Raw genomic sequence first — 27,419 nt, 5'->3', positions numbered from 1 at the left:
TGTATGAGGCACTGGGTTTCATTCTCAGAACCATATACAAATAAATAAAATAAAGGTCCATTAACAACTAATTTAAAAAAAATCAACTTATATTGTGGGAAATTTTACTCATACTCAGAAAAAGTGGATCCCACTTTTACAAGTGGTTCTATAGTTGTACAATGGTCTCCAGTGAGTGGAGTGAGGCAGTACTTTTGAGCACAAAATATCAGAGGGCACAAAAAGCTCAGTAATAAAGTTTAAAAAAAAACATTTTAAACAATTGTCTTAGCCTGTTCTGTGCTCAGAAGCAGCACAGTCTGTGCTCAGTATGTGCCTCAGACTGAGTAATTTTTGAACAATAGAAATTTATTTTTCCATAATTCTGGATATGAGGAAGTCCAAGATCAAGGTGCTGGCATCGAGTGAGGACCTTCTTGCTGCTTCTACATCATTCCATTGCAGAAAACATAACATCAAAGCAAGGAAGAACCATCAGACAAAAGGAGGCCAAATTCATCTTTTTAGAAGGAATCCATTCCCACAATAATAGATCCATTAACCCAGCAATAATGGTATTAATCCATTCATAAGCATAGAGTTCTAGGGGCCTCTTAAAGGTCCCAGTTCTTAATAATGTCATAATGGTAATTAAATTTCAACAAGTATTTGGGAGAAGGCAAATATTCAACCCACAGCAGAAATAGTTTTAAATTAAAAATTAAAGAAAAACTATCTGAAGAACAAAATAACAAAATTTTAAATAAAGACATGATCTGACAGACCAGGATTAGGGTGAGGTTATCAGTCAATCACACAAGTGCAGGGTTCTATCCTGATTTATAAGCTCATTAAGAATTTGATCTTGCATGCCTAAAGAAGGAAATTCTGGGTCATATTTCACAATGCAAAACACGTTCATTAAAATATATAGCCAGACCTCCAAAACAGTAAGGTAATCTATGGCATAGATGCTTTCACAAAGAAAAAATTACCTTTGGCAGGCAAGAGTGAGAATGAGAGTGAGGATGACAACCAGAAAGGGTGGGGGGAGTATGAGGAAGGAGAGCAAATATATGCATGTTTAAAGTCTGAATTTCATAATAATAGCAGTTCAGACTCAGTATTAACTAAGTAGTAAAATCTTGTTTTTAAGAAAGGCTGACAAGCATATTATCTTCTTTATCATTGTCATCATCACTGTTATTTATTGATTGCTTACTTGTATGCCAAGAACTACACAGAACTTATCTTCTTTAATTATCACAAAAAATCTGTGATGAATATGTACTACTGTTGTCTACATTTTATTAATTGCATTTCATAGGGAATTAAATGACTTATATAAGATGCTATATCCAGTACAAGATTTCAGGGAAAATAAGAATGTATTCAGATATATGTATAATAATAATAATAACAAAAACAACAATGATATCAAATAGCATTATTGAAGTGTTACTATTATAATCACGGTGCTAAGCATATTATCTCATTTAAATTTTTTACAGTCAGGCAAAGTATTCCCCTCATTTTTACCAAGGTTTAGAGTTGTGTGTGTAGAACATATACAGAGAAAAATATACATAGATAAGCATGCATCCATAATTTATGTAGCAACTACTACTTTACAGGGATTATGCTATGTACCATATGCATTATGTTGTTTAATTTCACTTGAGAGATCCCAGAGAATATTACTACCATCACCTTTATACTCAAACCTCCTAGTTTTACAATTAGGATCTTCTCACAGATTGACATTAGTCTTTCTCTGACTGAAGTGCATACACTATAAGGCTCTGGCAAAGTTATCTTCAAAAATATCACCACTATAGCATACGGAAGTTACTAAAGCAACATAACCAGAAATGAAGAACACTATTAGAATTTCAAAGGATAATGCATTTTATTTTCTTATTAGAGTATTATAGGTATACATAGTAGTTGGGTTCATTCTGATAAAATCATACATAAATGGAATTTGATTTCGGTTCACATTTGCCTGTTTTCCCTCCCCTCCTACCTCCCTATAAAATACATTTTAATCTCAAAGCAAAACCATCAGCATGGTTGTGTGGTTTTAACTGAATGTGTTATTTTCCAAACAACCAATTCTCCATTCTCTGCCACTACCTGGGTAGATTCAACAATTCATGTCTGACATTATTTACCTGGAGTCACCATCAGATACCACAAGCTTAAAGGCTCAGTCCTAAAAGACTGTATCCCCACTTAGGACACCAGCCCAGCCAATAGTGGGATCCCCTTGCAACACACACTTCTGCTTTGTCTACTACAAACCAACAGTTTCCATGGCTCCCCACTCCCCAGATTGATAATCCCTAGAATAACACGTAGAATTTAGGAAAATGTTCTACTTACTATTACAGTTTGCTATGAAGGATACAAATCAACAACCATATGAATAGGTACAGAAGACTAGGTCTGGATGGGTCCCACACATAGGAGCCTGTGGAGTCATGGTGTACCACCCTCTTGACATGTGTATACATTCACCTAGCACAAAAGATCTCCAAACTTGGTATTTAGGGATTTCCATGAGGTTTCCCTTCTGCAGACTAGCCTCTATCCTCAAGCTATCTAACTCCACCCCCACCCCCAAGAGTCATTAGAATAAACTTTGGTGCAACTGAAAGAAACACTGCTCAATACTATCACTCTGACAATTCCAAGAGTTTTAGTTACTCTGTGCTAATAGCCAGGCACAAAGACCAAATACATACATACATACATACATACATACATACATACTAAAATATACTACTTTGTTTAGATCCCTAAGCGCAAGTGAAATTGATTACAAAACGACTGTCCAAAACTAGTATACTTATTTTCAAGTTGAGGTCATGATGATTAGTAGAAATGAAAGAACCTGTAACAATGGTATGAATGATGGAACTGAAACTCAACCACTGAACTTTCAAACCCAGCCCAGAGCTCTTTCTACTACACTATGACTACAATCTCACTAATTACAAGTAACTTTGTGTCATTTAATCACAGACACCTTCTCTATTATCCATGGCAGTGAATTCTAGGCAGGATAGATGAATACAGATTACAGATTTCCTTTAAAAAATTACCCAGTCAGTAAGGAACTTTGGATTGTATAGAGGGGAGGAAAGAAGGGGTGGGGCTGTGGGGATGGGAAGGAAGGTAGAGTGAAAGACATTATTACCCTATATATATATATATATATATATATATATATATATATATATATATATATATATGATTACACTACTGGTGTGACTCTACACCATGTACAGCCAGAGGAATGAGAACTTGTGCTCCATTTGTGTATGATGTGTCAAAATGCATTCTACTGTGATGTATAACTTAGCGGAACAAATTTTAAAAAATAGAAGGGAAACCAGTAGAATAGAAGGAGGTCAGGGGGATGATGGAAGGGAGGGGAAGGTGAAGTAGTGGGGAATGAAATTGATCAAATTATATGTTTTATTGTGTGCACATATGAATATATTATAGCAAATCCCAGTGTTATATATAATTATAACACACCTGTAAAAAGGAAAAAATAAAATAAAAAGTACCCAATGGTCTGTGTTATTCTCAAATAATGATGCAAATCTATGCAGGCCACACAAGATTCTCAAACTTCAGTAATAACTGTAACCATGACCTCAAGCTTCTCTACATAACTTACAAGCTAGAACTCTTGTGGTATATCCATAAAGCATCAGTTGCCAGGAGGCTCGTAATATTATTCTTTTGAGAAGTGGAACTTAGATAGTATACCCAAAACATATGGACAAAATTACGCAGATGTATTATACACTTAAACTACTCTTCCATGGAAATACCTTAATGCCAACAATCACTGGGAAAGACCTATACATATTTATACATAGCCATTATACTAATATTTTCTAGATTTCTAGATATCTAAAATTCTTTACTTGCTATAGCAAGTAGTAGTTGTGAATATAAGAAGCCACATGTAATAATTTATTTTGTAATAACTTTTGTAAATTTGCTGGAGGATATATAAATCCATGAAAGAAAGGAAGTGTTTTGTCATATGAGTTAGAATGCTTAGCGCACTCTTGGCTTAGGCTATTTATCAGTATGTCCATTTTTCAAGAATTAAAAAAAAGGGGCTGGGGTTGTGGCTCAGCAGTAGAGTGCTCACCTCGCACGTGCAAGGCCCTGGGTTCGATCCCTCAGCACCACATAAAAATAAATAAATAAAATAAATAAAAGAATTTTAAAAACAACAACAATAAATAGTAATATATAAAATGATATGACTCAAAAATATTTATAAGTAACAGGTTATTATCATTTAAAGATTAAAATGCAAATGAAATCATTGTCTTTAGAGACTTATCAAAATATCCTACATCATGTACAATCACAAAAATGGGAAGTTATACTCCATGTGTATATGATATGTCAAAATAAAATCTACTGTCATGTATAACTAAAAAGATACAAATATAAAACAATAGCAAGTAAAAAAAGTCTAAAGCAAGAATAAAAACACAGACAACTGGTTTCCTTAAGTCTAGGAATCTTTCAGCATGCCCATCTGGTAGTCTGTTCTAAAATTTTAGTGCATTCTTCACATAGACTCCAACCCCAAGGGTTTTGCAAGCAATAAGACACTGTGTTCTGAAATAGGCCCTGCAGAATAATAGGGCATATGAAGTGGGAAATGTGTAAAAGAGAAGATTTGGGTTGTTTTTAAGCAGAAAAATTAAATAGAACTCTTAAATGAGAGGCTTACTGATTGGTTTAGCAGTGACTCTGGTTATCTCCTTCAGATCAAAATAAAATGTGTCACTTTTAAATCTATGAAATAACTGAAAAATTTCTATAATGCTTATAGTATCTAATAACTCAGACTAATATTTGGTCACGAACACTATATTTTTCACTATGACAACATTTTTTTGAATAGCCCAAGATATTTATTTCAGGTACAACTTTACCAATTTCTTCATGACAGACTTGAAATCTGTTAACATAGACAATGTAAATTCCAACATTAGTTAAGGGGAAAAAAGTGACAAAGGAACAAATGTGACTGTTAAGTGAACTGACCAAGGATACATAAGTTACCAATGACAGAGCTGGTAAATCTATTATGGTTCCTATAGCCACCATAGCAAGTTACCACAAATCTAGCAGCTTAAAATAACACAAACTTATTCCATTACAATTCTGGAGGTCAGAGTTCCTTTTGCGAGTTCTAAGGGAGATTCCATTGTTTTTTTCTTTTTTAGTTTCTAAAGACCACCTACATTCCTTGGCTCATGATCCCTTACACACATCACTCTACTCTTTTATGTCCATTACACAAATCTCCCTCTGCATCTCTCTTATAAGAACATTTTTATTACATTTTGGGCCCATCCAGATAAGGTACTGTTGTATCTTGTCATAAGGAAGAGTTTCCATAGATTGGGACCTGGATGCTTAATCTAGAAATAGGTCTGAATCCACACACATTCATGATTCATCCACTAAGCCAAGGGTGATTCGCCCACAATGTGATAGCAGTTATGACTATATGTTATTACTGGATTTTTATGTGACTGGAATTCTTAAAAAAGAAATAGTTCAACTTTCTCTCTCTCTCTCTCTCTCTCTCTCTCTCTCTCTCTCTCTCTCTCTCTCTCTCACACACACACACACACACACACACACACAGTTAAAGCAGAGTATTTATGTGACTTTAAAAAGTTGTATTTGGAAAAACATACTAACAATGAAAATATGGGAAAAGAGGTATTTGAGTAAATTTGCAATAGATGAAAATGTTTTCACAGTAAAAAATAATAATTTTTAAATTCTAGCTTCAATATGGCCATCATAAACCAAGACAGAGTAAAAGCTAAGGATAAGCCCATATACTAAAAAGTGAAGAGCAGGTCTGGTAATTATCTAGTGAATTCACTTATTGCAACTTACAAAAATCTATATAAACCAGATAATTACATTTCCCTAACCCACTGCACCCTCCAAATATCTTTAACTCTGTATATAAAATAATTCTAGACATTTTGACTGAATTATGAAGATTAGTTTTCATATCAGGAATTTATGTGAAACTGCATATTCTCCCCATAGTGTTGTGTGACATTGATAAAGTCCTTTCTCTCTGAACCTCAATTTTATGTATGATGAGTTCAGTAGAAAATGATATTAAAAGTTCCTTTCAGACTGAAGTTATTACTATGAATGACATAAATAATCAAGGAATAAATTTCCTTATTGTAAGAAAACACAATCTAACTATATTTATTTAAATCAGCAAAATTCTAATCCTCATTCTGCTACTACAAGTAGAATTCCAAGACCAGTCATTTAATATCTGCCATTCACTGAAGTTCAACTACCTTCATATAAACTAAATTTCCCATGACTTATGTTCTTCATAAAAGTTTGAGAGGACTTAAGAAGACAATTATTACTTAGCATGCTAATTGCCTCACATATGTCAGATATGACACATGATTTTATTCACAAAGATATTAGGTATAAAAAAGCAAAACTTGCTTACACTCTCATTTGAGGCAGAAATACATTAAGATTAAACTTTCAGGGAAACTTGTGTTTTGTCTCTCCTGCCAAGATGTCTCTGGAAAATATTTATAAGGAGATTAAGTGATACTGACAATCTACAAAATACTGACTGCCTATTGTGATGTGTCTCACAAGAACAGGCAGACAGGCACAACTGTTGTGATACCAGATTAGATATTTCAGAGCTTTGATCATAGTCCCATACAGACAACTACAAAATAAGTGGATCATTGGAAAAATTCTCATTTGTTTCCTATAGGAATCCCATAATGCCCCTTCATTACTAGTAATATTCTACAACCTCCGGTTTGCAAATTCCCTGTAGTATGTCAGAGAAATTTATGCTAATCTGAATGTTCATGTATTAGTTCCCTATTGTTTCTATAACAAATCACCACAAACTTAGTGTCTTGAAACAACAAAAATTTATCTTCTTTAGGTCAGAAGCCCATTATGGGTCTCACTGTGCTAAAATCAATGTATTGGCAGGAATGGATTGTTTCCTAGAGGCTCTAGGGGAAGATATTTTCCTTGTTCTTTACAGTTTCTAAACCTATCAATATATCTAGGCTCATGGTCCCCTTCCTCCATCTTCAGAGCAGAAATGTCTACAGAATCATTATCATAGAGTATCACTCTGACAATGACACTCCCCTCTCCATCTTGAACTTATAATGAATCTTGTGATGACATGGAACAGTCCTGAGTAATCCAAAATAGACTCTCATCTAAAACTCCATTTAATAATATGGGCAAAATTCCTTTTGCCATGCAAATTAATATAATCACAAACAGGCTCCAGGAATTAGGATATGGACATCTTTAGAAGGTCATGATTCTGCCTACCACAATTGGACCCAACACTAATAATGAATCGACTGAAATTTATTCAATAAATTCACCAATGAATGCAGCCAGAGTAGTCAGTGATCATGAAAACTACCCCTTCCCAATTTGTCATAATAGAGAGTTGAGGTTTGAAAATCATTTTTTTCATTTAACTATAAAAAAGAAGCATAGTTATTCACTCTAATATGTTTATTCCAGGTGTCACTAACATCATAGTCTCTCTCAATCATAAGGAAAATGCAAGTACAGCATTTGTCTTCATGTGATTTTATATTCTCAGAAACTTCTCTCCCTTTCCATGTGCGTGCAACAATATGGTAAGAATTCCTTTTGAAAGACACAAACAATAATGAGTTTACAGGTAGAAAGAATGACATTATGTGAAGATGTCAGGAAAGTTTTCATCACTGAATGGAGTTTAACAATGGATAAGACCAAGGCCTATAGAATAGGGGGAGTGGGGATAATCCATTTAGAACAGAATCTGTCAGCAAAACAACGGAGATGTGTATGTACCTGGCATATGAAAAAGAAGTAAACCCAACATCTGAACCAAAGAGTGTATCTAGTGCTTTGAGAGATGGCACATAAGGTAATCATTAGTACGTGACTGAACACTTTTATTTAATTGAATATATTTATGCTAATGTATAATAGAAAATAGGCAATTAGTTCATAAAATCTATGATTTCACAGATATTAGGATTTAGGATTAATCAAGTAATTTAACTCATGTACACATCCCTGATCCCAGAATCATGTATTCATTACATACTTACTGAGAACTAGGTAATGTGTTGCAGTCTGAGGATAAAACAGAAGTTAACAAAACACAATCCATGACCTCTAAAAGTTTACAGTCTAGTGGGGAAGACATATAAGCAAAAAATTATGTTCAATGACAAAAGGGAAAAAAGCAAAAGATGTTACTGAAGTATAAAAAGAATCTAGGTTAGGGAATTTTCTGGAAGTGATTAAAGTATTATAGGAAGATTTATATGGCTATTCTAGGGAAAATGGATTTTAGAAAGGGAATTCAGAAAATGGTTCAATTAAGTACCAATTTAATTCAGCTGGGATTCAGCCTATACTTCTCAGAAGGATAAGCCTTGCCTTCCTACTTCTTAAATTTAACATTATCAATATAAACCCACTCATTATTTTTTAAAAATATTAACTATGAGAGGAGCAACAGTTCTAATTTTTGCAAAACCAGTCCAACTGAATATTGATGCCTTCACTGTTTACAACGTAACTGGTAGTTACCCATAATATTAAACACTTCGACCATATCATTGTGTTTCCTTAGTTTTAATTGTATAAAATTTATAGAACTTTTTTAAATTTAAAAATAAAATTCTTAGAATTAATACTTTAGGATGCAGAACTTACCTCAGGCTTGGAAGGCTTGAAAGAAGGCCTGAGTGTTGAATGAAATATAATCTCAACTTGTACAGGGGTTTTATGAAGAAGCCAGTTTTTCTTAGCTTTGAATATCATTCATCAGGCCATTATCTGATCTATCATCTTCTTTAGAAAAGACTGAAGTTGAGTTGACTATAAATCAGCAATCTACAGGAAAAGACTGTAATAATACCCACTGACAGTTTTTCTAGTAAGGACTCTTGTTTAATAGCTTTGTTCCTGCCAGGCATGGTGGTGAATGCTTTGAATACCAGCAGTTAAAGAGGCTAAGGTAGGAGGATCATAAGTGCAAAGCCAGCCTCAGCAACTCAGTGAGACCCAGTCTCAAAATAAAAATTAAATAAATAAAAAGGGCTAGGGATGTAGCTCAGTATTTAAGCACTCTGGTTTAATCCCTGGTACAAAAAAAAAAAAAATGTTTCTAATTCTAGAGTTGAGTGAAAAAGGGAAAAAGACTGTTGACAAAAATATGACTGAACAAAGGATGAATAGTGGTCAGTTTATAATTTTATGTCATAAAATGGAGTTTAAGCAACTCGCAGTGGGATCATAATTCAGACTCCTAATAACACTTTTTGTATAAAATTAAGTAGTAAATACAAGCCATCCTAATCTTGCAGCTTAACTGTAACCTTATACAATGTGGTTATATAATGTATTTTAATATCTATCTTTGATTCATTATCAGTTTTATCTCTAACTATGTGGTTTTGGTTAAGCATATGACTTGTGTTTCCGTTTGCCTTCTTGATTTATACATGAAAGAAACCATGGCCTTTGGGGTATAACTTAGTGGTATAGTTCTTGCCTAGCACATGCAAGGTTCTGGGTTTAATTCCCAGCATGAGGGTAGAAAAGCCATATTTGGGGTATATACATTAAGGATTCACAAAATTAATTTATAATTTTAGGATGGTCTAGAGATTCACACCTATTGCAAATATGCTTGAAATAGTTGATAAGTATTCAACAAGAGCAGATTTTTTAATATTTCAGAGACAAAACACTAACGAATTGATTCAGGAGAAACCGAGTATAGCAAAGAAATCATCTATAAAAAGACTAATAATGCAAAAAATAATAGTAAATGTATAATGGCATAAATTGTCATGAACATACTTTATATACAGAGATACGAAAAATTGTGCTCTATATGTGTCATAATAATTGTAATGCATTCCACTGTTGTCATGTATTAAAAAATAATAAAATCAATAAAAAGACTAGTAATGAAAATAATATAGTTATTTTCAATAGGATAGGATTCTTTTTTCCAGAAAACAGACAACAATTTTTATATATGATAACTCTAATTTAGAAATGTGAACATCACAAGCAGCAGAGCAGCCTACTTTCTGAAATTGCAGTTTCTGTTTTTAGTATGTTTTTCCTTGCTTAAAATATAATGTTTTTGGAGGACAAACTTGTTATTAAATGTCACACTGTAAACTGGAAATTACAATGTATTCTTACAAGGGTACAGAAAAGAACCAGAGTAAGAGAGAAAGAGGCAATAAGGAAGGATAATGAAGTAAAAGAGACGGATACAAAGGAATGAACCTAAGAATCTATAATATTTCACCTTAGGAGAAGTTCATTTTCAATGGAAAAGGAATAACCAGACTCTTTTCTGTGCCAAAGAAAATATAAAGCTGAGGTTCCCTTGAAACTGCATCTAAAACTACTAAAAGCAAGCACAATTTTATAAAGAACAGTAGGAAGGATATTCCATTGTAAGGAGCAGAAATAACATGTTCTCTGGGACTACTAATGAAAACCAGTAAAGTTTTAATGAATTATTTTGGAATGCCAATGGAAGATTCCTTTCTTTTAAAGGAACTCAAAGTACTGGCTATTGATCAAATTTTTAAAAACCTAACACTCCTAGGAAGGAGGGATAAGGTTATTTCTTCTATTACATAGAAGCAGGTAGCAAAAAGGCTAAATCACTTCCTTAAGGTCCTTTATGCCCCAATCCAGAGCTCCCTGGTTTATTAGTACACTGATGATGGGAAGGATTCCTAACAAATTATCATTAAACAACATTAAGCAGTCGTAGACTTCAGTTTAGAGTTCTTAAACAGCTGCACTTTCTCTACAACACCAAGCAGTTAATTGAAATTTGTATGACTTGTCTTTCCTGTACACTGAACCTGTTAAAGGCACTGTATTGGGTCATCAGTGAGCCATGTCAAGTGATTTTCTTCATTAAAAACTCCATCAACTATAATAAATAAACTATACCCAATACTCAGCTTTAGGGAATTATTGATTTTAAAATATTTAAAACACTGAGTTAAAATGTTTTTAAGTTCAGTAAATTACAAATCTCATGAAATAAGCAACAGCATATGGGAATATTCTCTTATGGGAGTATCTTATGGAATACTGACTCACAGGAATGAGGAATACCTAGAATGCTTCCTAAATAGACAAAAAAGACAGAAGAGCTAAAAGTCATCAGGCTTACTTTAAGTTCTCCAAAATAGATATTTTAAGCTCTTTCAGGACAAAGGATTTGTCCCCTACAGAATTTAGTATTTTATCAATGGGTACATAAGAAATATATGTTAGATCAACACCTGGTAACTCTGTAAATATTGCATAATGCTTTACTTCCTCTGCTTTCACAGTTTCAATCTGATCTCCCTCTTCATCACATAAAAAGAGATAAAAAATATCCTTCATTGTTTACCCAGATTTCCACAGTCTTAGTCCAGAGTCTTGGACAATAAGGAATAGAAAGTAGTACTATAGGATATTACCAAGGGTGAGTGGGTATTTCCTTTTTGGAGAATTTACTAAGAGAAAACTGATTATAAACAATTAACAGTTAATAGGTAGTTGTTAATGTTGATGGAGAAGATGGCCTCTCATGGTCCCTTATAACTATATGCTTTTAAAATTTTACTTCCTGTATGTTTGATGCTGATTAAAAACTACAAAAGAGACTGAAAGCTAATTTCTATACAAAGGGGACAGGACTTTCAGTGTTATGTTTAAGGTTTCTTAGTAACAAGTGATATAATATCAAAAATAATTTTAATACATGACCATTGTTTTAGTCCACTAAAATTTTAATACATGACCATTGTTTTAGTCCATTGTTTTAGTCACTGTTTTAGTCCACCTAAAGTACGATCATAAAAAATTTGGAAGCAGTAATGCCATGTTAAAAAGAATAACCTGGGTGATGGGAGAAAATTTATCCAGTAGAACAACCAAGTGCAACTGGATATTGATGCTTATTAACCATTTTTGTCAGAATTCAAATGTCTGTTGTAGTAAAAAAATATGTTAGGGGATAGGGTAAGGGGAAAGGAGGAAGGAGGAACTAAAATTACCTTTACTTACCTAGTTATTTGGTGGAAATCTAAAAAAACATAAATTATCTCAGCATTTTGCTTTTTTGCAATTTAGGTCAAAGGCAAACATACCTAACAGTCCCCACACTGGAAATTCTGGTTCATGAGGTGATCCTTATCAAATTTAATTGTACCAGTGGTATGAACTAAATGAGAAGTAAATAAAGCAGACTGATATGCTGAACCCTGAACTAAACTTCAAACAAAAAGTTAGGAAATCCTACAACACTTGAAAAAGAGAAGGAAAGAGCCAAGAAGAGCAGGAAGTGTCAAACATAAGATAGTGTTATTAATAATGAAGTTAATGAATACACCTTAAATTTTTGTAAGGAATAACTTTTTTTAGCTGTAGATAGACACAATACCTTTACTTATTTATTTTTAAGTGGTGCTGAGGATCAAACCCAGGGCCCTGCACGTACTAGGCGAGCACTCTTCCGCTGAGCCACAAGCTGAGCCACAACCACAGCCCAAAGGAATAACTTTTTACACAAAAGATCAAGGCCATGCTGATCCCATGATGAAAGGATTATAGATAAGCCTAAAAGGCATTTTTCATATAATGAAAAAAGTGTTTAGTAAGTGTTTTTTTTCCCAGAATCCCATGGTAACTGGTGAAAATACCTAGGCAGTGCTACAAATCTTTGACTTGAAATTACTACATTTGTGTCTAATCAGAAATGTATAATAATTATGCCTCAGTGTATGTTCAAGTAGTGAAAAATGTACAAATTGAGCTTCAGAACTACTACCCATACTTCTCTCTAGTGAAACAGCAGAAAACTGGGTAAAGGTTCAATTGTTTCCAGAATTGTTGCTTAAGGAGATCATTGCCAAAGTCTATGGAAAGGGTACGCAAAACATATGTGGATATCTGCTGGATGTCAGGAGAATGCTTACTTCCATGAGACAGTTTACTAACATGCATGTGGTGGTGTCCTAAAGTATCTTGTCTTTGAACCCTTCCATAGCTGACTCTTTATTTTCAGACCATATCATTTAAACCCCAAACTAACATTTCTATACTTTCTCTCTAAAACTGGCTCAGGGTTAAGGCTGAGGAATCTCTAATCCCTTATTGCCTTTGAAAACCTAGGTCCAGAAGCTAGTCCAGTGACTGGCAGTAAGTATTTTCTGAAGGAATGAGTGAATTTGCATGTGCAATTAAGAGAACCCACAGCACAAATCATAGATCCAGTATCAGGAGGAACCTGATCTCTGTAAACTGTTCAAGTTTTTCCCTCTGTACAAGATTCTTCAATTGAACATTTCTGTCAATTATTTATATGGCATTGTATGTGTGTGCATATACCATCAGGTTAGTTCAATGCAGAAGTATTAAACAAGAGCTCCATAAAATCTTTTTTTTCATTTTTTAAAATTTGTTCTAATTAGTTATATATGACAGCAGAATGCATTTCAATTCATTATACAAATGGAGCACAAATTTTCATTTCTCTGGTTGTACACAATGTAGAATTGCACCATTTGTGCAATTGTACATATGCCTAGGGTAATGATGTCCATCTCATTCTTCCATCTTTCCTGCCCTCATGCCCTTCGCCTCCCTCCATAAACTCTTTAATCTGGAATTTGATAATTTTATTTATACAGAGCTCCAAATTTCTAATTTAATTCCATTTATCTTTGTCTTCTTTCTTGAATTGCAATCAACAAATACCAAATCAGCCCCAATATCTTAAGGATGATTATCTGACTAAAACATCCTGGTCTTCTGAAAGCTAGATTATAGAGGGAAGGAGGAGTAAATGTAAAAAGACTGAACAAGATTACATTAGCTATACTTTCTTGGGACTAAAATAAATCCATTTCATAGCACAAAGTTGAAGTGTGGAAAACGTTTTTTTTTTTTTCCTAAAAAATCAAATTGCCCTTTACTGAAGTGTGTTAAGAAGAGGTAATGGAAACTGTACAACTGCTCATACTGCATATAAAAGAACTATGAATTTCCTGTTTATTTTCTTACAAGAGTTACTTAAATTTACCACTAAAAATAACGACATTTTGCTACATGGTCAACACAGATTTATGCAGTAACTAAAATAAGTAAATGTTTTTATACTTTAAAGACAAAATCTTCTGACAATACTTGCATATGTCTTGATAATAGTTATTCATTGGACATCTCAAATAGAATAATACAGAGCTATTTATTTCATTATTTTATATCATAAATATTGTTCTTCAGTAACAGTTTGCAAAATAATTTCCAAAATTTTGAACATTTCAGCCACTAGTTTTTGAGTTAGTTTTAAGTAGACTGGTAAAATGAGGATTGAATCCCAGGCCTTGCATATGCAAGGCATATGCTCTGCCACTGAGCTACAACCTAAGACCAGTTTTGTTCTTTTTTAACAGCTCTCAAATAACACTATTTTAATTCTTTTGGGGGGGAGGGTACCAGGGATTGAACTCAGGGGCACTCGACCACTGAGCCACATCCCCAGCTCTATTTTATTTAGAGACAGGGTCTCAATGAGTTGCTTAGCGCCTCACCATTGCTGAGCCTGGCTTTGAACTCAGGATCCTCCTGCCTCAATCCTCCAAGCTGCTGGGATTACAGACGTGCACCACTGCATCTGCCTCCATTTTAATTCTTTTTAATTATCTTCCTCACTATGCACTGTATTTCTTGACCCTTCCAACTGGGCTATTGTCTTCACCATACCACTGGAACTGCTATTAATAAGGTCATTTATAATTTCTTTATTTTGAATTTGATGACCTTTCATGAATTTTCATGATGCCTATATGGCACTAACAAACAATGCTCATCCAATCTGAAAATTTCTCTAACGTGGTTCCCATTAAATGACACTACTCTGATCTTTTTAAATGAATCTTTCTGTTTCCTTCTGCTCCTATTTATTCTATACCCTTCTAAATGTGAACATTCACCAAAGTCCTGACCTTGTCCTCAGTGCTCTTCTCATCCCATTCTATATTTAGGCCCTCTGAGTGAACTTATTATTTGGCATAGTTTCAAGTACTCCATGAGAATGAGTCCCATGTTTTATTACTTTCTAGCCATCATTTTCTCAAACTCTTAGTCACACTTTTGCACTAGAATTCATACATAATATCTACTCATGCACCAAAAATATTTATTTATTTAAAAAGCCACTACATTATAACTTTATTCTGGATAGTAAGAATTAGAGAAGGTAGATAAATTATTACCCATTGCTTTGTGTAAATTTTGAAATAGTTCTATTCTAAAATGGAGCTTTGACTTCTGACAGGTCCATCAATAAGTGAGGGGGGCAATTTAGAAATAAAACTGTAAATACTTTGACTTGGCCTCAAAAATCCATCCTGTTAGATACAGAAATCTTACTTATATGACCTTAAACAGTTACTATAGTAGGGGCAATCTCTATAGCTTGAGAAATGTTTAAGAAAAAAGTTCAATGATATTATTTAGAACATGCCATCTGTCCTTTCATCATAAGCTTTTAACAAAGAATGATGACTCACCATCAATCACAAGAAACAAAATTGCAATATGCTTTTGCTAAATCATAGACAAAAATTAATAATTAACATCCAACTTCAAATATTTCCATAAAATCTTATAACATCAAATTGTGGTCCTTTTTGAAAGTATGCATATAGAATTCAGCCAGTTACCTCAACTCCTGCAAGAGAATCTAAATACTTTTCCTCATAATTTTTTTCAGAGAAGTCTAAGTTTTCATAATCCAAGGAGTCAGATTTTGCTTTTTTCCTTCTATAATCTTTTCTCTTAGAGCTATTTCACAATGTGGCATCTCATTTTTTGTGCCAATAGCCCCTTTTTGGATACACTTTCTCTATTCCTCACAATAGACTTACACAATTTCTCCGTTTTTTCTTCATTAACCTTAAAGTATACTTCTAAGAATTCTCTATGGAACCATATTATGCAAGGAAATAAAAATCAAATCCATCTCTGTAAATAAGAATAATTATTTTCAATGAATAATTAGATACTGATTTATGACATCTAGACATGAATTATTTATACAACATTGTATTAGATGCTTTGGGTTTTCATAAAACCTAGGAGTGACTGACTTTTGAAAGTTCATACCTGCCATGTGACTGGTACAACTTCTCTCAAGCAGTCTCTGATAATTGGACAATGTTAAGGATCCCCTGGGATGCAGAGCTTAGTTCTCAAGTTCAACTTTTTGGTAGAGACAAATTAAATCCAAAGTGAGATATATACTTCTCTCTTAAGGTCCCCATATGGAGCTTAATCACAGCCACACAATTTCAAAATGGATACAACAATACACCAAATGAAACTCATTCTTTAATTTCCACTTAAAAATTAAATCATATGTCATAATCAGACTGGACAATAAGTAAATGCTTTGTCACATTTCTTCACGATATTTTTATATTTGCCTTTCAACATCCTTTAAAAAAACATAACATGAATTCAAAGTCTGGTATATGTTTGGTCTTACTCTCAGTGTTGGCACACTTCATATTTATTCCTTTTAAAACTCATCAGGTTCCATAATTTTCAGTAATGAATTTTATGACAATACTTGTAGAAGTTTCCTTCTATTACACCATTCATATTCTCTGATATGGTTTGGATATTAGATATCCCACAAAAGCTCATGTGTGAGACAAAGCAAGAAAGTTCAGAAGTGAAATGATTGAGTTATGAGAACATTAACTTAATCAGCGTATCAATCCTTGATATGGATTACCTGGGTGATACCTGTATATAGGTAGGATATGGTTAGAGGATGTGGGTCATTGGAGGCATGCCTTTGGCATACATATTTTGTCCTCGTTGAGGAAAGCTAGTTCTCTCTGTTTTCTGGTACCATGTCCCCAGCTGCTTTCCTCTGCCATACACTTCTGCCATGATGTCCTGCCTCACCTCAGTCCCCAAAGAATGGAGTAGGCTATCTATGTATGGACTAAGACATCTGAAACTCTGAGCCCCCAAATAAACTTCTTGTCAGGTCTTTTGGTAACAACAGGAAAAAAAAGTGACTAAAACAATTCATTTATATTTGGCTTATGAGAATGATGAAATACAAGTAAAGCTTTTAGTGAGCTACTCAAAGCACAAGGGCAAGAGCCAATAATACATACCTCCTCCTTAAAGGTATATGCTTTGCTTAAAATTCCTTCTAAAAACAACCTGTCCTACCTTCTTTTTGTTAGATTATCTTACAGGATCAATTATATTGGGATAAAGGTGCATGTTCTGCATTCTAACTAGTAGTATATGCTGAACTATCATAACTTTGATTTTCTTTTATGGGGAAGGAGTACCAGGGATTGAACTCAGGAGCACTCAACCACTGAGCCATATCCCCAGCCCCATTTTGTAATTTAGTTAGACATAGGATCTCACTGAGTTGCTTAATATCTCATTTTTGCTGAGGCTGGCTTTGAACTCGCAATCCTACTGCTTCAGCCTCCCAAGCAGCTGGGATTATAGGCATGGACCACCATGATCAGCATAACTTTGATTTTCTGCACTGAAGAATTCTAAGTTCTGTACTTGATATAACAGACCACTAGAATTATCCTTGGTATGGGTGAAAATCAGCTAATAAAGAAATATTTTACATGATTTTCCAAGTTTGTCAGAAAAGCAGTATTGCAATTACTTAAAAATTAGTTTTAGAACCACATTCAAAGTAGGTAATCATTAAATATCAAATCAATAGTTAAGCTAGCATAGAGGTTAAGATCATGAGCTGCAGAATCAAGACAAATGTGGAATAAGGTGTTTCACTAACTTTGTGACCTTTTTACCCCTCTTAGCTTGCTTAGTATTAATAAAAAGGGATAGTAAGAATACTGACTTCATTAAATTGTCATTAGAATTCAATGGCAAAATATGTGGATAGCTCTTGTAAGTACCCCATGTATGATAGCTCTTAAAAATTATTATCAACTAAAGCTAACAAATTATTGGCATGAGAAATTAAAGTGACATGATTTACCATATTTTTAATAATTAAGTAATTATTTATCCTTGCATTTCTTTTAAATCATGTATCACACTGGAAAAAATGGTTTCCAGTACCATGCAACTACTATTAAATATGTATTTATTATTATAAATTATTTCCTTGAGATTACGGGGCCTCATGCATGCCAACCAAACACTTTACCACTGAGCTATATCGCCATCTCTTACTACTGTAATTTTTTTTTTAAAGAGAGAGTGAGAGAGGAGAGAGAGTGAGAGAGAGAGAGAGAGAGAGAATTTTTAATATTTATTTTTTAGTTCTCGGCGGACACAACATCTTTGTTGGTATGTGGTGCTGAGGATCGAACCCGGGCCGCACGCATGCCAGGCGAGCGCGCTACCGCTTGAGCCACATCCCCAGCCCACTACTGTAATTTTAACATTGAGAAATATGCCACACATGTGATAAACAACTGTGTGAAAGGTGATGATGAAATAGGCAAAAATTTATCATGTAGCAATTGTTACTTGGATGAATATTCTCTGGTTTTTAAAAGGTAAAGTTCTGTTTGTCTCGACTCATTGTTGGAAATCCCCCAAGCAGAAATGTTTGACTCCATCTCAACTCTTTAAAAGGGTGTTATTTCCAGAAAGGACTAAGTAAAAGAAACAGATCTCAAAGACTAGAGTCTAAAACCAGAGTTTATAAGTTACAGCAGTAACACCTTCCAATTTAGAAGATTTATAGAATCATAAAAAGCTTTCTTTAAATCATGTTGATATAGAGCCACAGAAAGACACATTTTAGAGAAACAAATGAAAGTCATAAAAGTTCCATATGCAGCAAAGGCAACCAAAAAAAAAAAAAAAAAAGGATAGGGGCTGAGGTTGTGGCTCAGCAGTAGAGCGTTCACCTAGCATGTGTGGGGCCCTGGGTTTGATCCTCAGTACCAATAAAAATAAATAAACAAAATAAAGGTATGTGTCCTACTACAACTAAAAAATAAATATTTTAAAAAGGACAGGGCTGGGATTGTGGCTCAGTGGTAGAACGCTCACCTAGCACATGCAAGGCCCTGAGTTCGATCCTCAGCACCACATAAAAATAAATAAATAAAATAAAGATTTTTTTTTAAAAAAAGGACAAAGATTACTTAAATTTATGACCTTCGTAAAGTCATTTTATGTGTTAAAAAACTAGGTTATAAATACAAATGGTGTTATTAACTTCCTTATTCCCCCCACCTCACTCTCAAATACAGATTATAGTTTGAGAACACATTTGCAGATTTAAGTATCATTCCAAGGTAAATGGCAGTTGTATTTCCAATTACCTGAAGACATTTAATGTCTTGGTCTGACTAGAGTACATAATTAAGTTCCAGATTTAAAAGAACTCTTGGTGGATAGCAAACTAGAACTAAAAGCAAATAGATGGTCAGATAGTTACTATCAGATTCTCTCTTAAATCTATTTATCAGTAAGAAATGGAATACATAATTCACCTATCATAATTCAGTTAAAGCAGAAAATATTCCTACAAAGATACCTAGCTGATTGTGTAATACATTTTTTTTTAGAAAAGATGTTAGAGATTAGCCACAAAGGATTAGAACTTTCAATCTCATTGTGTCAGAGCTTTATTTTTCCCCAAGCCAATCTAGGGGGAGGGTTCATCTTAAGGTTTATTGATCACAGCCCTTTGTCAACAAAGTAACTAATATTTTGCTAGAGATTAATCTACTTTACCCTTTTCTCCTACAGATTAGGAATATTTTACTATACTACTACAATACATTTTTCCCTAGAGCCATTTGACTTTTAAACATTTTTTTCAATGCCCAATAATAACTATCATTGATACCAGTGTTTCCCAAGCGTCTTTAAATTGGGTTACATTATTCAAGTGGTTCTGCCATTGTTAATATGAAATATAGGAATTCAACCATCAACAATGGGCACCAAACTGAAGGTACTGATCTTCAGTCTGATTTGTCACAGGCAAGCTATCATTCTCCACTATCTGAGGCATGCAAAAACTATGTCTATTCATTTGGTAAAACATTTCTTATTTTGGTCTTCTTAGTAATTTATGAATACCTTTACATAGCATTCAAACAAACCTTTGCAGCTATGACAAAAACCAAAGCACACGCAAATAAATCACTGTTCGATTTATAAAAACAGAGACAGAACAACAAAACATTATGTCCCCTAAGACACAACTTCTTGAGAATCACATAATGAAAAACTATGACTTCCTGTTTTATAACCATATTACTCAAATGAAGAAAATGATGACTAGTGACTCACAATTCTATGATTAAGTGTGTTCATTTTTATTCAAATTTTTTATAATTTGTGCATCATAGAAGAAAATTATTTGTTTAATGTAACATATGGACTATCAAGCTACAGCTAAATTTTGTTTTATCAGTTACAAAATAGATCATCTCCATAAATACAATCCTCTGAAATGATCTATCTACCACAATCTTAAAATTTCCATACCAAGCCACACATAGAAAGCATAGACATAAGTTAGAGATCATTATGCATCTAGGTGAAAGAAGGATGGGAGAAAAAAACTCCAAGGCCAATAAAATTCTTCAATACATCATCACTCCAGTAATCCTAACCAAAGGTCAGTGTTGGTTTTTGCTAAAAGTTACCACAGTTTATTAAGTTACATAGGCATTGGGCTTTCTATTCCTTTCCCCTTAAAGTATAAATTTACAAGGCATTAAAATCTCAAAATTACAGGGGCTGTGGCTGTGGCTCAGTGGTAGAGCTCTTGCCTTGCACATGTGAGGCACTGGAGTTGATCCTCGGTACCACATAAAAATAAATGAATAAAGATATTGAAAAATATATGTTATTTTTAAAAAATAGCAAAATACAAATTGGGACATATACTACTACTGTGTACAGTCAAATATAAACATGAACAATTTGGAACAGGCAGAAATCACTTCACATGGACAGACAACTTGAGAACTACACTCCTGCTAAATGGTTCCCATCAAGAGAAACATCATTAAGGCTTGAATTTTCACATCTAAAATTATAAAATACCAGTTTAGGTTTTCCAAAGAATTCATGTCTTTTCTATCTTCTTGGCTTTGAGTGAACAGCTGTTTACCCCCACCCTCACCCTCACTTACTTGCATTCACCTTTAAACACACTATCCCTCCTGTATACTAGGTCCCATTTTACCATTTCCCTGTATGAATAGGCCTACACCACCCTTCTCCCTATAGGCTTACTCCTTCCCCTACCTCTTATCTCATGCTCACATTTATCTCCTCATGCCTACTACCTGCCACATATTTATGATGTGTAAGCACATGCTCTTTGGATTCAAACAGCTTGCATTTTAATCAATCTTTGTGACTTATAAGCTGTATGATGTTGAGAAAGTTATTTAACCTCTCTGAAGCTGCATTTCCTTCTTGGAAAAATAGAGATAATCATAAGACTACTGTCAATAAAATACAATATGTGCCCAACACACAAGTGTTCCAACTGGATATTGTTATTATCTATCAAGAATTAATTGCAAAGACCAATGTACTTACATTCATTTCTAATTCATTTCTGATAAGTGCTACTTCTCTTTACTGGGGCAGAATCAGGTATATGTTTGAAAAATTGTTCTATTTTTCACATTGGGCTATGAGGTACAGGAAGCCTTGGGCTACAACTCAAATTAAGTTAATATCATCTTATTAATTACCACAGATCCATATATACCCGTGCTCAATTAAAGATATAATATGGGTTATTTTATGACATCCAGCAGGAAGAGTTAGAGAACAATCAGATATTAACAATCCATAGCTAAAAGACTATTAAATATTCTTCAGACAACTACACTCAGTCACTTATAGGAGTATCTCATTTTATGCAATTATTTGGTTCCACCAGGATATTTGCCTCAAATTTTCCAAGTCATTTGTTAAAAACAGCAATGTCTCAATCTTAAAGAAAACTTAAGTATTGCAAAATGAGGAATCTCTTTCTGAAGTAAATAATCAACATTCCATTTATATTTATGTACATTTTAGTATAATTTAATAGTTCTGTAAGATTATAACAAAGCAATGATTATTTTGGCAATATGCAATATAATTTTGATAGCAAGTTCACATTAACTGTAATTAGAGCAAAATGAACAAATATTTAATTATCCATGAGAAAAATAAAGAACTAAACACAAACAACAAAAACTATCTTTTGCATACTCTTCTAGAAAGGAGTCCAATAAAGGAAATTTAAGTGTCAGTCACTTCTAAGGCTCTCAGACATTTAAAACTTAAGAAAGAGACAGTTGTTCTTATTTGAAATGAAATTCTGAAAACACTTTGTTCCTCAATCTACTTCTGAGGGAGGGGTAGAAGAGAGAGAAAACAAAGAAGAAATAGCATTGTTGAAGCTGTATGACCCCAGACTAACTGCCTGATCTGCTCAATCTAATTAGGGATTAACTAAAGGCATTAAGCTGGTCTAATTATTCTATTAGATTGAGACTCTGAGCAATTCAAATTTTACTTTACAATACCAGTAAAGCAAGAGGCTTCTAAAATGGGTATAAAGGAAATACAATTTTCTTTTTATTCACCTGAACCTTGCTCAAAATATATGATTAAGTTTTCTGATATTTCAAAACTATCTAAACACACCCACACATAGTAACTGGAGATGACAAAGTTCAAGGTTCTTGGATTTTACATATCCTTCAGTTCTATTCAGCCTCCTTTAGATATTAATATATACAGAACAAAAACCAAATAATCACAACTCAGAATCAAACAGTTGCTCTAAAGCTCAAGGAGAGGGAGAAGTTACCTACCTCCTACATCCAGAATCCCTATATCTGCTACTCCCACTTTTGGCTTTTCTCTTGAGTTACAAAAAAGAGAGACATTCATTTAATGTGCATAAATATTCAGCTTTCCTCTTATTTTAGACTGTTCTTCCCAGAGCTGCTGAAAGTTGTTATTCTAAGTAATTAGCAAATGGATTTGGGGAAAATATCCTATCATCTGAAAGGCAGCAACTCAGCTTGCCACTTCAGAAGAAGCCACTAGTTAGTTCCATTTCCAGTTCTGAATATATTTAAAGCAGTTAGGAAATATTAGCTGTATAATCTTTTGAAAGAAAAAAAGTCAAAACAAGAAACAATATTGGACATCATGTTCCATGTCACATTGATGTGGGGAGGAAGAGAAGTATGGGAGGATAGGGAGATGGGCTTCCTGGGCAGTAGAGCACAAAGAGCACCTGCAGATGTTTGCTAAGAAACTTACCAAAAGGCTTTCTAAAGAAGAAAAAATGCCTGACTGATGTTTTGATTGGACTAGAGGATGCAAGAATGCCTCATGGACACTGAATATCTCACCCAGGATTGGGTAGGCGGCAGACTTTCTTAAACCTATATATCTATATAAACCCATAGACAATAGCCACTCTTAGGTATTCCATTCTTGGGACCCCCTCCCTTTTTGTGAACTCTGCTATCACTCTAATCAATCCTGTTACTTTGCTCTCACCCTTGTGTTCCATGGATTTTATTGTTCAAATTCATAAGACAAGGGACCCAACTCCATGCTCCGTTTATTTTTTAAGTTAAAAAATAAACAACTTTGTATTATCGTCCCCAACTGCCTCCCCCATTTTGTCTAATTCTAACAGGCCTTAAAGTGAAGTTAAATATCTTCTACACACTCTCAAAATAACTCTATTATAGGGGTCTCACTCTCAAAATAATCCTAATGTCTCCATAGGCCTCCATTCAATCCCCATCATTAACAGCATATGTACCCCCATCCTTTACAGAGCTGCAGTCCTACCCTTGTCTTAGTACCATATTTGTTAAATATCTCATGCCTGAAACTCATGAGTGTGATTTCACTTGACTTCTTTGCCTAATCCTAAAGACCCTATACCACCATCTCCCATTTCCAAAACTCGGTCGGTTTTTTTTTTTTTTTTTTTAGAGGAGAAATGTAGCCCCAACGCAAACAAAGCTGAACTTCACGGAAAAATGAAGTCGATGCAACAAAGGAAGAAATGGAAGAAGGGGGAGGGGGTGAGATGGGGGATGCGTGTGTCTTCCAAAGGAGAAGCTGCCTGAAGAACTTCTGCAATTTAACGGTTCTGGGGCAGAAGAGGTCTGGTGTGTAAGAAAACAAGAAAGGTGGGTTCCCCACTCTCCTTACCGCCGTAGAGCCAGAAGAAGATGCAATGTATACACGAATCACCATCCTGGGAACAGCGGCTGGCGGTTGTTTGGGTCCTGGAATGAGCCGCGGAGCAGCTGCAGCAAAGGCTGAAATCCAGCTAGGGACCAAACAGAGGTTGAAAGAGGAGGGTGGGGGAAGGTGGAAGGGGAATTCGACAGAGCCCCGCCTCCACCCTTAGCTGCTTTCAATGGGCTCAGAGCACTGCAGTCCCAGCCCCAAACCCCGGAAGGCATGCCGTTCGCCTCATTTCTAATTTTTTTTTTTTAAATAGAGAATCTCGAATAGCACCGCGAGATCTGTCGAAACCATTGTTGCTGGGGTTTTTGTTTGTTTGTTTGTTTGTTTTTTGGTTTTTTACTATTCCCTCTCCGCGAAGAGGGAAGAAGAAAGAGGAAAAAAAAAAAAAAAAAAGGAACAGAAAAAGGGATCACTTGAATTGAATTCCACGAAAATGAAGGACCTTTTCCTGTGAAGACTAAAAGTTTTACGCGTAACTTCCTGCTCAGAAATGTACGCAAATCAGAAGGTAGATCTTCCTTAAGAAAGTAAGCTGTGTTGAATCCAAACACTAGTAAGAAAATCCATGCTCTCAAAGGTTTGCTCATTTTAAAACTTCTATCATGTAGTGATTTGGTTTTGTTGTTAGCTGGTTGCAGGTATTGGGCACTCAAGTACTTGGACTATGTCCACAGAGGGTTAAAGAGAAGTTTCAGTTTTCTTAAGCCCCGGAAAAGCAGGATTGGTTTCCTTTTTCAGTTTTGTGTTTTGTAAAAAATAGGGGATCTTGTGGGAATTTGCAGGAGGCTTGATTGGCAAACCCCAAAACAAAGGAGTAAATTGCAAAATGAAAAAAAAAAGAAAAGAAAGAAAGAAAATAATGTGTAAGAAAGTGTTTTGTTTTACCTTTCAATTGACTAATGAAAAAGAATTTGAAGCATATATTGATGGAGATGCTGAAATGGTGAAGAGAGATGGTTATTTGTATCTCTAGGGAAATGAGCAAACAATTGCTAACATCCAAGGAGGATGGTAAAAAATGTAGTTTTGAATTCCCAGATTATGTCTAATGAAGAAAGAAATGTGCAAGATGAATTACAGTGGAGAGAGGTAATCAGTCACCTGTCCTAATTTTTTTTTTTTACTTTTTCTTCGCAATTTTTTCTTCCTGTCCATTCTAGTGGTATACCACCTTTTGCCAGGCTCAAAAATTGCAGTAGCTCTGGGGACAGAACTCTGGGGACAGAACTCAGTTGGTACAGTGCATGCCTCAAATGCACAAGGCCCTTGGTTCAATCCCCAGCTCCAAAAAAAAAAAAAAAAAAAAAAGAGAGAAAAAAGAAAGGAAAAAAATTGTAGTCGCTTCTTAGCTTCTTAACTGTTCCCTTCCACTGGTTCTTCCTTCTCCATACTACTTAAAATATTAATTCCACATTAATGTTTACATATGGTCCATATCAAAACCTTGAGAGATAGGTACTATTTTATTAATTTTAGAGTTAAGAAACTGAAACTCAGGAAAACAATTTACTTTTCCAGAGTCATATATCTGGCAACTCCAACTCATTGTCACACACTGCCTGGAACAAGAAAAGTATTCAAAACATTTTAGCATATTTTCTTCCTAAAATACAACTTTTATATATCTCAGAAAACAATGTACGTTGCACTACTTAATATTGCTCTCCAGTGAATAACAAAACCTAAATTGTATTTCTAGAGAGCTCCTATCATAATCTGACACTACACTATTCACAAAACCTTACCCACTGCTCACACAAATCTTTCTTATATAATCATTGTTGACCTTTTACTATAATCATCTTTCTCATTTTCACTTTCATGCACTTGCTGTCTATCCTTTTATTTATCTCCTTCATCTTCTCATACCCTCATAACCTTTTCTGACCTCTCCACCTATCCACCTCAACCTTTTTTAGACATAATTCAAAATCTTTATAATCAGACAAGTCAGGGTACTATAATCACCCTTCACATTGCTTCCTAGCCCACAAGACAGGAAAATCTTCTTTCTGGTTTTAAATTGGCAAAATAGACATAATTTGTCTCATGCTACCACATTACAACCTGACTCCCTTCAATGGACCACATGTGCTCTCTTTGGACCTGTAGTCTCTTTTAAAGATGAACAAATAGAGAAAGAAAGAAAACTCTTTCTATTAATTCTACAAACTACAACATGAAATTATGCTCAGAGAATTGAATGGCAGAATTAGCAGGGAGTCTGGTGGGCCATGCCTGGGTCATTGAGGAATGGGAAGATGATTTCTGAATTTTCCTTTTCTTTCCTTTTATTTATTTATTTTTCCATGGGGGATTGAACCCAGGGACACTCAACCACTGAGCCACATCCCAAGCGATTTTTATTTTTTTATTTTGTGACAGGGTCTTGCTAAGTTGCTTAGGGCCTCACTAAGTTGCTCAGAGTGACTTTGAACTTGTGATCCTCCTGATTCAGCCTCCCAAATTGCTGGGATTACAGGCATGCACCACCATGCCTGGCATGAATATATTTCTTTTAAATAAAGATGTATTAATCTAAGTGAATAGTCCCCAATAAATTGATTTATAAATAAAGTTTGATGGTCCTTGTTAATAGAATTGGAATACAGTTTGTTCAAAGGAACTTTACCAATATGTCTATCCTAGATGTTGACAATATGCAACAGTGGTCCACTTTACCTACCCATCATTACTTACTTTTGAAAAAATATTTATTTTCTAGTTGTATGTGGACACAATATATTTTTATTTATTTATTCATTTATTTGTATGTCGTGCTGAGGATCGAACACAGGACCTTGCACATACTAGGCAAGAAATTTCTCTGTTTAAACTTATGAGAAAATAAAAATTGTATTTATCTCACAATACCAAAAGACTACAAGATTACAATTAAGAAATGTTTAATGAAATATCTACAAAACATTACCATGTCAACTTCATAAGATACTAAATTTAGTATTCACAAACATTTAATTTAATTTAAAAAAAAATTTAGATTTAAA

The 27,419-nt window shown here is 34.3% G+C and overlaps 2 protein-coding genes across 3 annotated transcripts in view; one reads left to right on the top strand and one right to left on the bottom strand.

The window, feature by feature from the left end:
- Positions 1-24,562, bottom strand: part of SH3BGRL (SH3 domain binding glutamate rich protein like) — a 73,458-nt gene extending 48,896 nt beyond the window's left edge. Inside the window, exon 1 of the mRNA XM_081276848.1 lies at positions 24,370-24,562. Within this exon, the coding sequence (XP_081132974.1) occupies positions 24,370-24,414 (45 nt within the window). The 5' untranslated portion in view covers positions 24,415-24,562. The remainder of the gene's footprint in view (positions 1-24,369) is intronic.
- Positions 24,563-24,734: 172 nt separating this feature from the next.
- Positions 24,735-27,419, top strand: part of HMGN5 (high mobility group nucleosome binding domain 5) — a 56,174-nt gene continuing 53,489 nt past the window's right edge. For both annotated transcript variants that reach the window (XM_081276845.1, XM_081276844.1), the window contains exon 1: positions 24,735-24,919. The gene's annotated coding sequence lies outside the window, so the exon portion shown is untranslated. The remainder of the gene's footprint in view (positions 24,920-27,419) is intronic.

The sequence above is a fragment of the Spermophilus citellus genome, assembly GCF_964194105.1.
Source record: "Spermophilus citellus genome assembly, chromosome: X".
In the NCBI taxonomy this organism is placed as follows: Eukaryota; Metazoa; Chordata; class Mammalia; order Rodentia; family Sciuridae; genus Spermophilus; species Spermophilus citellus.
This window is presented reverse-complemented; position numbering and strand designations above follow the sequence as displayed.